Source organism: Tauraco erythrolophus, chromosome Z (genome assembly GCF_009769465.1).
Source record: "Tauraco erythrolophus isolate bTauEry1 chromosome Z, bTauEry1.pri, whole genome shotgun sequence".
NCBI lineage: Eukaryota > Metazoa > Chordata > Aves > Musophagiformes > Musophagidae > Tauraco > Tauraco erythrolophus.
Window position 1 is genome coordinate 25,550 of NC_141496.1, and position 11,540 is coordinate 37,089.

Genomic DNA, 11,540 nt, shown 5'->3' on the forward strand with positions numbered 1-11,540 from the left:
CAAAGAATTAAAATTAGAACTGATGAGAGCCCCTGCTTTGGGCTTGCCAGATGTGACTAAACTTTTTTGGCTCTTTGCATATGAAAAACAAGGAGTGGCCCTGGGAATTTTAGCCCAAAGGCTGGAACCCTACAAGCGAGCAGTAGCATATTTTTCCAAACAATTGGACGAAGTCAGCACAGGATGGCCAGGATGCCTCCGGGCAGTGGCAGCTGTCATCATAATCATTCAAGAGGCTCGCAAGTTTACCCTGGGGCAGAAAATGATCGTTTCTACTTCCCACGCAGTAATTTCTGTTTTAGAACAGAAAGGCAGACATTGGTTATCACCGTCAAGATTTTTAAAATATCAGGCTATCCTGATGGAGCAGGTGATGTGGAAATTGTTACATCTACAATAGTTAACTCTGAGTCTTTCCTGAGCAATAAACAGGAAACTGACCCCTTTGTACATGACTGCATAGAGACACTTGAAACTGTCTATGCGAGCAGACCGGACCTGAAAGAACCACTGGAAGAGGCCGATCATACCTGGTATACAGATGGGAGCAGCTTTGTGAAGAATGGAATCTGAATGGCTGGGTATGCAGTGACAACAACTGATCAGAAGCAAGATCTCTCCCAAAAGGTACGTCTGCACAGAGAGCAGAGATAATTGCCTTGGTGAGAGCACTGGAGCTTGCTGAAGGACTGCAAGTAAATATATGGACAGCTTCAAAGTCTGCCTTTGGTGTAGTACATGCTCATGGAGCCATCTGGAAAGAACAAGGACTTTTAACCACACAAGGAAAAGGTCACCCCCTTGAGGAAAAGTGAAATGGACCATTCCAGATATTGCTGACAACCTACACGGCGATCAAGATCAGAGAACCACCTGCTTGAATTCATTACTCCCGGATGAAGAAAGCGCCTGAGGAACAATGGACAGCAGAAGCCGCAGGACCAACTACAATAAGACTGACCCGGTGCTAATTGTCACAATTCTGATAAGTATGATTGAAACGGTAAACACTTCCACCCTAAGTTGGCCATGGCCTCACGCCTACCTTTGTGGAATCATACACAGAGTTACAGTTGGGGCCCGGCCTTGATGATTTAAGCCTGTGTTATTGATGAAGCTGGAAAACACCGATAAAGAGGATAAAAGAGAAAAGGGAGTGTGAACAGCTGGTGTAGGGAGTGTGAGAAGCTGACATGGGGAGTATGGGAAGATGATATAGAGTGTGTGAGAAAATGATGTTTAGTTTAGCAGATGGAAAATAGTGCCTTTTTAGGCATAGCCAATAGCAAAGTTAAAATAGGTGCGTGCACTATTGTTTGTAACCAATCACAGCTGGGTGAGGGGTGCGTGGACACATCATGGCTGGAGTGATGATCTATAAAAGCTGCCTGTAAAATAATAATAAAGGTGTCTCTGGTATCACATCTACGGAGTCCATGCATTCAGCTGTCGCAAATGGAGCCCGAACAGGGACCTGATATTCAAGTCGACTGACGGGCTTTGGAGTCGCGGTGTGAGAGTGATCGGCGGCGGCGCCTGGCTGGACGAGTCGGCGGAGGAGGCAGCAGGGAGAGCTGAGCGGCTCGGACCGAAATTAACAGCGAGGTACGAGAGCTGGAGTCTGGACCAGTGACACCTGAAGGATACAGGTGAGCAGCCAGGGACGATGGGGTCTTCCATATCTGGAGACACGAAGAATTAGGAACCAGAAGAAAGAAGAAATAAGAACCTAAAGACAGAAAAAATAAGCGACAACTGCCTCAACAGGAGGAGGTGACTGGGAACAATGGGAAGCACGGCTTTAACAGAACGTAAGTCTGTAGTTAAGGTGTTGACAAAAGTGCTAGAGAAACAGAATGGCACTGTCAACAGCACTGACTTGATAAAGCTCCTGGTACTCCTGGTTTGGGTATCAGCCCATGTACCGGAGGCAAACTCTTCAAATATATACATGACAAGGACTTTGGACACTATAGACGTTGAACTTTGGGACGCAGCCACTCGTGGGGATGCTGCCGTGCAGCGACAGCTGACAGCCCGGTGTGCTGTGTTTGAGGCCTTGAAGGGCACGGCGGGAGAGAGCGGGGGCGAGGGGACATCAGCGTCCGCCTCCCCCGTCCGCGCCGGTAGCCCTGACAGCCCCGCTGGCACCGGCAGAACCAGCAGCCCCATCCCCGCCTCTGCCGCGGCCCCACCGGCAGAGGAACTGGTCTGGGTCTGCCAAGCGCAGGACTTGGGCTGTTTCAGAGCCCCCAGACTGGCCCACGAGCCCGGCCTCAAGCCCCTCTCACGCAGCGCTCGGTCTGTCTCCATGAGCTGGGTTCGGGACCCCAAAACGCAGGACTCGGGCTGTGTCTCTGAGCCCCTGAACTGGGCCGAGGAGCCGGCTGTCATGGCTGCAGAACGCAGCACTCGGTCTCTCTCTGTGAGCCCCAGCACTGGCCCAGCGAGCCCACTTGCTTGCCCCAAGGACGCAGCACTTGGTCCCCGTTTCCCAGCCCAGTTTCCAGCCCCGCACACGAGGGACTCGGTCACGGTGTGTGCCGGCCTCCGCCGCGTGTGCCCGAGCCCCAGACCCCGCCGGGGTCCCTCTCTGTTCACACGCCCCAAACCAGCAGCTGCAGCCGGTTCCGGGTCTGCACAAGGGACTTGGGCTCTGGGCCAGAGCCGGGCCCGGAGCCCCCGGCAGCTGCTGTCCCGGCCGGGCAAGGCGGGACTCGCTCCCTGCTCCGCAGCCCCCGAGCAGGGCCGGGGTCCCCAGGCCGCAGGGCGGGGGCCCCGCTCCAGCTCTGCTGAGCCTCAGCCCCTGCCCGGGCCCGGCTGCACACCCTGGCCCCCGCCAGAGCCCCGAACCGTCCCCGGGCCCCGCACCAGCCCCGGCAGCCCAGAACTCGCTCTCCGCTCCAAGCCGGATGGGAAAGGAAAAAAGAAAATAATCAGAAGAAAAAACAAATTAAAAAAAAAAAAAGAAGACAAAACAGTGAAACACCCAGGAAAAAAAATTAAAAAAAAAAGGGGGGAGGAAAAAACAAGAAAAAAGAAGATAACAGAGGAAAAAGTAGAAAAAAGAAGAGAACAGCGAAAAATAAAACTAAAAAGCATGACAATAAGAAGTAGAAGTGCAAAATAAATGCAATGAGGAGCTGATCCACTCTCCCTGGCCCATGGGCAGCTGGGGGGAGGTGGTAGGGAAGCTGGTAAAGCCCCTCCCTATTACAAAAAAAAAAAAAAAAAAATCCCAAACCACTCCACACACACACTAAAAAAAACATGTCAAAAAATAAAGTGAAAAGCAGCAGCAAGAACAGCCCGGCCCAACTCAGTTCCCCCCGAGCCCGCACCCCACCTCAGGCAGCCCTGGGCAGTGCCCTGTGCCCCAGAGCAGTGGGGTGCTGGGGAACCCCCCACCCCCAGAGTGAAGGGGGGGATCACTGTATTGGGGGTGGTCACTGTATTGGGGGGGGTATCACTTCATTGGGGGTCTCTGCACTGGGAGGGGTATCACTGCACTGGGGCCATCGCTGCCGGAGCCCCAGCCCGTGGCAGGTGCCAGGGCCACACGTTCCCAGGAAGGGTCCGGCCGCAGTGGCCATGGCAGGAGAAAGGCCAAGCGCTGCCGAGGACTCGATGCGGACGAAGCCGGCGGCGTTTCGTGCGCAGACACACAGATTTATCTCTGTCTCTCTCTGTACGTTCCGCGGTCACGTCGTGCTGCGCTGGCACCGCACACAGTTCGGGTACCCCCTGCCCGGCACCGCTGCTCGAGACCCCCGAGCAGGGGCAGCCCTTGGGCAGAGCCGTGGGTTGCGCTGTTGACCTCACCGCCCCCGGGCGCAGCTGATGCCGCAGCCCCGCGTCCCGAGTGATGGGTCCCGACCGACTCCCCGGTACCAGTTCCGTCAAGGCTGATGGTTTCCAAGCTAGGGGACAGAAAGTGTTCTGAAGAAGTACCTGTCCTCCTCCGTTGATTAGACAGGATCTCAGGTGACAAGTCCAGAGTACGTAACGCAGAGGGCTGCATTAGAAAGGCTGACCCCACCTGAAATGATTCCATCCTTTCTCCTCACTTGTCAGCCTTATTGCCCGGCGTGCAGGCAGGGCTGGATGGGGTGCTCTTCAGCCTAAGAAGCCAGGGAGACTAAAGCTGTGACTGAAGGCTGAGCAGGAAAAAACAGAATTGGGAATAAACTGTTCAAAAATCATTGGTGAGTACAGTTAATTTATTTATAAAGTTCATTTCCCATTCCTGGCAGAGACTATTCATCTGTCACTCCGTGCTCTCCAGAGATGGTGGTGGTGGTAGTGAGGCAGGTGGGTTCCAGCAGCTGGGAGTATTCTTCTTGCATTGCTGTGGTCTACTTCCTCTGCAAGGATGAAAGAAGATGGGAGGACATGGGAGTTAGAGAGAGATGCCCGTTCCCTCTCTCAGGCCGAGAGATAGAGAGAGCAAGACTGCTCTGGAGTGCCCAACACAAGAAGGACATAGAGCTACTGGAATGAGTCCAGAGGAGGGCCACGAAGATGATCCGAGGGCTGGAGCACCTCTGCTATGAAGACAGGCTGAGAGAGTTGGGGCTGTTCAGCCTGGAGAAGAGAAGGCTCCGGGGTGATCTTATAGCAGCTTTCCAGTACCTAAAGGGGCTACAGGAAAGCTGGAGAGGGACTTTTTACAAGGGCGTGTAGTGATAGGACACGGGGCAATGGCTTTCAACTGAAAGAGGGCAGATTTAGCTTAGATATAAGAAAGAAATTTTTCACTCTGAGAGTGGTGAGGTAGTGGAACAGGTTGCCCAGAGAAGCTGTGGCTGCCCCATCCCTGGCAGTGTTCAAGGCCAGGTTGGATGAGGCTTTGGGCAACCTGGTGTAGCGGAGGGTTTCCCTGCCCATGGCAGGGGGGTTGGAACTAGATGATCTTTAAGGTCCCTTCCAACCCAAACCATTCTATGACTCTATGATCTGTGATGACATGGCCAGAGGCCTCAATAGCTTCAGGTTCGGAATCAAGCGCGGCTTTCAAAACTTGGTGGGAAAAACTTATTCCCCCTTCATGAAATACTACCAAGAATTCCTACATACATACACCTACCGGAAATCATAGCCAGAGATCAGCCAGCTGGCTTGGGAAACGACAAGTGGCACACGGGAGCCTTCCCTAAGCCGTCAGGCTGAGCGAGGCTGCGAACGGCTCTTACCCTGATGCAGGCGGTCAGGTAGTTGAAAATGGTGGCTTTCAGCGTGAAGGACTCCCCACGCACCATCGAGTAGGGCACGGTGAGCTCTACGAAGAAGGGCTGGAAGGCTCTGAGGGACACTGTTGGGGACAGGCCAAAGCCCCTCTCTGCCGACGTGCAGAACGCGTCGGCTTTCCACTCGGTGATGGTGTCAGGGATGGTCACTCCTACATCAGCGTTTCCCTCAGAGCTGGTAAGGGATGGAGAACAAGATTTCAGTGATATTCTGGTGACTATCTATGTTTTTCTCAGCCTACTGAACAACACCTGCTGCCAGCAAACTCCTGAGCAGCTGAGATAGAGGCACTGGCTTTTGCGTGTCGTCCCAAAGCACCCTATACGTAGCCACCCTGAAAAATCCGTCTGCTAAAATACCTCTCCCTGAAACACTGATACTTGCATTCAGGCTTAAAGATCTTCTGAGGTTTTACCCCACTGAGCAGACTCCACATGCCCATAAACACTTACTTCACTGAAACTATGTCCCAGATCCACGTCTCAGGGAAGTACTTCCGGACGGTCTCCATAGGCTTGCCGGCGACCATATGTTCGGCTATTTCATAGTCCAAGTTTTCAAGCAGACCCGACGCGGTGACTAGCAAGTTTGTCCAAGGATGGGAAAAAAGGAATAGACATATCAAGCTCCATTCTAAATCAGGAGGCTACTTTCCTTCCAGGCAGTGGTTATGCTTAGCTAAACTTTTAAAATGGAAAGAACGGCTTTGAAGCCTTGGCCACTGGAAACAAATGCATTTCTCCGCTGTCACTTCAGTATTTCGTTTTTCCTAGTGCTGCTGCTCTTCTTACAGAGACTGGATGGGGTTGAGCACTCTTCCCCCATTGCCAGCAAACCCAGCAGTGCCCCAAGAGCTACGCATGATGATGTTATCAGGGTACATTTCTGTTTCAATACAAAGTCAAATGTGGAACTTACTGCCTCCAGATATTACAGTTGCACATAGTTTATCAAATTTGGTTGAAGAATTGATTGTGTTTGTACATGACCAGAAACAGAAGCCACACTTAACCCTCCTCTCCTCTATCTAAGATTCTTTTGAGATGAATATGGGTCTTTACCTCTCTGGCCGTTGGCAAGTAAATGGTTCCAGAATAGGGAGAAGCTTTCTCACAGCGTTGTGCCCTACGAAAGGCTTTCTATCAGCCTTAGAAGACTTCACATCTCAGAGCAGCCAGCTGTCTCAGGCCATGCTCTGAACACCAATCCTGCACGTCAAAAGCAAAGGTCTGATCCGTTCCGAATAGAAGGCTGAAAGCTATCACCAGACCAAAAGCTATAAAAACGTATGGATTTTGATGCTGAGGTGGGCACGCTGGGACGGAGCTATCCCCCGTGCCCCCCGGGCCAGAATAAAGGAGTGCCTGTTTATCTGCTTTGTGTAGATGAATTTTCTTCCCAGCTGCTAGCAGTTTTGCTAACACCAGGACAGTGGGATAGAACCAAAGGGGATTAACGGGAAGCAGGGCAGCGGGACACAGACAGCAAAAATGATCCACGTAACAACAAAACAGGGACCGACAGAGAAGAAAGGGACAGAGGAGTGGAAGGAAGACAATACTGAGGAGCAAGAGGACAAAGGGATGCAGACGAAAAGGAGGAGGGAGACAGAGCACGGGACAGAGAGAGACAAAAAGTAGGAGAAGGAACAGGACAGAGGGACGGCGAAAGAGAAGTAAGGAGAGAAAGAGAGAGGAAGGCAGGGGCACCGCGTAGCACGGACATGCACAGCACGGAAAACAATGCCAGGTAACAGGCCAGAGACATTGTAGTGGGGAAAAAAGAGGCGGATGCAGATCAGGACAAAGAGATGGAAAAGGGAAAACAAAGGGACGGGCTGCAGGACAGAGGCAGAGGATAACAAAGAGAAGGAGAGGGAGCAGGACACAAGGATAGAGAGGAGAGGGACAGCGAAGCCAAAAGAAATTCTGAGCAGCACGGGAAAGGGGGGGGGTTCCAGGGGAGGGGCGGAGGGCCCAGGCACACAGCGGGGGCAGGGCCAAAATCCGGGGACTCACCGCAGCTCCCGCTCCCGGCGCTGCCAGGAGAATCTGACGGGTCAGACGATTCTTTCTCTTTCCCCCCTTCCTCTTGCGGAGCTCTGGTCGCTCGGCCGCCCTCCCCCTGCGGGAACACGCGGGTGTCTCAGGGCTCTGACCAGACGGGGCTTCCCAGACACGATCCGCGCTTGCTCGGGCGCTACCCGGCCGTGCGGCGCTGCGGGTTCCGCGCACGGCCTCGCGGTGCGCGCTGGCGGCCCGGCCCGCTGCGGGCTGCAGAGGGATCTCTCCTCACCGGAGCGGCGCGCTCTGCCTGCGGCGGGAGGCAGCTGCCCCCGACGGCCTTTGATTTCTCCTTCTTCACCTCCCTCCCGCCTCTCCCGCCTCACCGCGGCAGCTCCTGCCCGCCGCCCGCGAGCGCCGGGACACACGCCCCACCCGACAAAGGGGGACCGCTCGCCTCACCGGTGAGCCCGCTCCTTGCCCGCCGCCCCGGCAGGCCCCGCGTCCAGCGCTCCGCCATGCTGCTCCCGGGCACCGCGCATGCGCCAGCCACCGACGGCGCGCCGGAGGGGTCAGGGCCGGCGCACGGACGCCGAGCTGCAGTACCGCGCTTCGGCCGCGGCGCCGCGGCATCGCACTGCCGTTACCGGCGGACGGCGGCAGCGAGCGCGGCGGCGCCCCAACGCGCATGCGTAGCGCCCGACCCGCAGCACGGCGGGCAGCACCGGGCTGCAGCCTCGGTCCCGGTCCCAGCGTGTGATGCTCAGCACTGGTGCCGTTGTCCCGGCCCTTCCCTGATGGGGCGATGGGACGCCGCACTCGCGGCAGTAGCCCAGCTCGGCAGCCCCCAAACCCATGAGCTTTTCTCGGCTCGTTTTCTTTTCTTTCTTGATGTTGCTCCAGCCCCCTGATGAATATCTTCAAAAACAATATGCATTGAGTATTTTCAAAACAGGAACTATCTCCCTACAGCTTGCCGGTTTCCCATAGTGTCACTGCTGATGTCTGTTAGGAAAACGACTGATTCTATTTGCTGCTTCTCTTAACCCCTTTGTATTTCACATGCACATACATCAACCACAGACCCGAGTGGTACATAAACCCTTTCCACCAAAGCACTTCATTAGTCACTAGCTTTCTTCTCCTGCAGTCGCTCATCCCACCAGTTCCGGGCAGTGAGACCACATTCTTTCAGCAGTAGGCAATGTGACTTTTCAGCCTGCTTTCACCATACCCACCTTACTGGTACTGTGGTGCCCGGGCTCAGCAGAAGACTGGTGTCTGCGCCTTGCTGGCTCCATGCAGAACACAGCTGACCTGGCAGCAGGGCTGCCAACACGCTAACTTAGCCCTGCAAAGAATCTTCTCTTCTTTCACCTTCCATTAGTTCCCACAGGCCTTCACTAAGAAGGTTTCAATCGATTGCTGTTGACATATTCTTGAATTCAAATATTTGTGCTATTCATAGTGAAATGCTCGTTCAGCTAAATGCTTGGCTGTGCCAGGGCTCTTTTGATCAAACTGAATAAAAGACTTGACCAGGTATTCTGCGTAGCCCCAGGTCATACAAAGGAATTCCCTAGTGCAGGAAGCAAATGCAGTATGCAGTGTAGATCACGTCCAGGGTTCTAGGAGACAGAAGGAAAGCCTCTGCCAGGGCAGGACTTAACCCAACTTTAGAAGCCTTTAAGGGCATCGCCTAAGTGGAAGGCAGAGAGGTAGTGTGTCCAAGAAAGATGATTCTTGTGATCCAGACAGCAAAGTGCAGGCTGCACACAGACACATTACTCGTTCACTCTGAATGTTTGATTTTTGCCCTCTTTCCTGAGGGCTGCAGAGAAATCTGGTGGTGTATTTAATTCCCATTGCCCACCTCAGTGATGGTATACCTCAGTGACAGTATCCTCACTGTCCTCCACTGCCTCCACAGTTCCTTTCCCACCGGGAGCAGCCAGCCCTCTCCACTCCCTGAGACCTTAATCTAGAGGATGGGGACGATGGGGAAGATGGGAGACCAGGCTGTCGAGAGCAGCTAGGCCTGTGTGCTCCCACAGGCAGAACTGCCAGCCATCCCATCAGACAGGGTGCCTAGCTTCATCAGGCACAGTAGTGTTTCTCGTGTTCTTACGCTACGTGACAGAGATCTTTCGTCTCTTCTCAGACTCTTTGCTATGCCTGAGCGATGCGTTACCCTAGAGCCTGCTGATATACTTCGGCCGTTCTTCTGGCCAGAGTTAATGCAGAAGGAGATTCTGCCTGCTCACCTTTCCGCCTCATGGTTGCACGGGTCTCTTGATTCTCCTTGTGCTGTTCTTCCAGTGTCAGTGCTTTGTAACTCGGCCTCTTGGCTTCTTCAGCCTCCCCTGTTACATGCCACTTTTCCCACTGCAGAAGTCACCTTCCAATGCTGTGAAGCCTTCCTTCCGTGTGTGATTCTCTCATGGCTCTGACAGTCTCATCAGAGCAAAAGAGGGCACTCTCGCACTGCGGTCACATCTGCATGGGCTTTCTTAGTTCAATACTCTGAAGTAAAAGAGCTCTGCCAGTGATCGTTTGTCAGCGGGTAGTTAATTCGCACGTTTGCAACTGGCTGCCTATGTTAAGAATCCTTCTTGATAAATGGATGGCAAAGATGTGTTCCTCAGGTGTGTGTCCTTCCTTAAAGTTGCTTTAAACTGTCTTCTACTGGAGGAGAGACTAGCATTTCCATCAATGGCTAAGGCACGCTCAGCCTGTCTCATCCTTCTCTGCTGCTCTTTCTGCTTCCTCCTGCCCAGCCATGCCAATAGACGGATGGGGCGGACAGTGCAATGAATTCCAACAAGGAACTTAAAATTAACCTGGCAACGAAAGGGGGAGTGGGGGTCGCTATTTTTAACCTAACTCATTGCCTGGTCCTGCAATCAGTTTAATGCCACAGAGGTGGGAGCAAACAGCAGCTGTCAAGGAGCACACCAGTGCTGCCAAGCACAGCGTATCTGCGCAGTGAAGCGCTGCCTGCCCTCTTCCCTTGAAATATGTGTGCTGTGGGCCACCAAGGACAGAGCCAGGCTGACCCTGCTGTGCTTTCACCTCTCTTGGGCAGCACAAGCTTTCCCTGAGACCCCTGTGCCCAGCCCATTGCCCGAGAGCTCCTCTGGCCTTTTACCCTACGTACACCTTTCCTTCATTTCTCTCCTTATGTCTACCCCACAATCCCAGATTCTGCTGTTTCTTTTTGTTCCTGAAGAACAAAAATGTGTTTGAAGTGTCGCTTCAGTTTATCTGTGTGGTTTTTTGGTGGTGATTCTTGCTGCTCACACTTAGTGCTTACTTTCATCTGCCTTCTGCCTGAGCATAGGTGCAGATGCCCGTCAGAGTTACATCTGTGTGTCCTACAGTGTCTTCAGGCTGTGGCAAATAAGGCTTGGAATCAGCACTCAGAGTGAGCCCAATTTTTCACTGAGCCACTATCTGTAGCCACTCAGTTTTACCCCTGGGTTCACCACATACAACTTGCTCTTTTGGTGAACAGGCTCCCTAGCTGTGCTCCTTGTCTGATACTCCACAAAGTAGAAGGAGCAGAAGCTAAGCTCTTTAGGTGACTCCTGTGATCATGGTATCCTGCATCAAGGACACTCACTTTGGAGAGAGGACTCCTGATTCCTTGTCTCTGTTCCTAGTACTATATTCTTTTATTAAATAATCATACAAGTGTAAAATACAGGGACAGTTCTTGGAGTGGAGACCAGACGCAGCTCCAGCTCCCAGCCCAAGGGTCTTGTCCACTCTCTCTGGCTGTTTTTCTGCATAATGCCATGTTTCAGAGGGAAAGAAGTGGATAGCAAGAACCATTCCTTCTCCCCTCTCCTAGACAGACATGGTGTGATGATTTAAAATATGCATACTTCCTGGAGATGAGGAGAGAATTGGACTGGCTATCTCACTTCCTGAGCAAATGCTTCAGTCACTGGACTAATAGAGACCTGGGGGAGAATGCTGTTGGGTGTTAGGTGAAGCCCAGGTTTGACAGCATACATTACACTGAGAAAACTCCCTACAGCACCAGGGCCTTCGTGTGGCACAGAGAAACACTTAGTATCTGGATAGTGACTGTACTCAAGCTAGCTCTTCTAAAGCCACCCACGCTGTTCTTAGCTGACCTAGAACAGCAACAGGACTTTATGGCATGTTTTCACTGCAAAAGAAGCCAAAGGCAGAGAGCTAGCTCAGCATCTGGACCCCAGTCACCTCGTGTAACTGCTAGCACAGGTGCTGCCACAGTTCTGGCCCCTGCTAAGTAGCAGTTTG

The 11,540-nt window shown here is 53.0% G+C and overlaps 1 protein-coding gene across 1 annotated transcript; it reads right to left on the reverse strand.

Moving 5' to 3' along the window:
- Positions 1 to 4,211: 4,211 nt before the first annotated feature.
- On the reverse strand, positions 4,212 to 7,321 carry LOC147526299 (alpha-2-macroglobulin-like). The gene is made up of 4 exons (XM_086629646.1): positions 7,266 to 7,321; positions 5,700 to 5,826; positions 5,193 to 5,421; positions 4,212 to 4,364 (listed from the first exon to the last, which is right to left on the reverse strand). The coding sequence occupies exons 2-4, from the start codon at positions 5,774 to 5,776 to the stop codon at positions 4,356 to 4,358; spliced, it is 315 nt and encodes a 104-aa protein (XP_086485772.1). The 5' UTR covers positions 5,777 to 5,826; positions 7,266 to 7,321; the 3' UTR covers positions 4,212 to 4,355.
- Between the last annotated feature and the right edge of the window lie 4,219 nt (positions 7,322 to 11,540).

Bases quoted from the DNA above. Each gene is read 5' to 3' on its own strand.
- LOC147526299 (XM_086629646.1), bottom strand. From the start codon at position 5,776: ATGGTCGCCGGCAAGCCTATGGAGACCGTCCGGAAGTACTTCCCTGAG. The intron at 5,422-5,699 runs GTAAGTGTTTAT...ATCCCTTACCAG, and splicing joins TGGGACATAGTTTCAGTGAA to CTCTGAGGGAAACGCTGATG.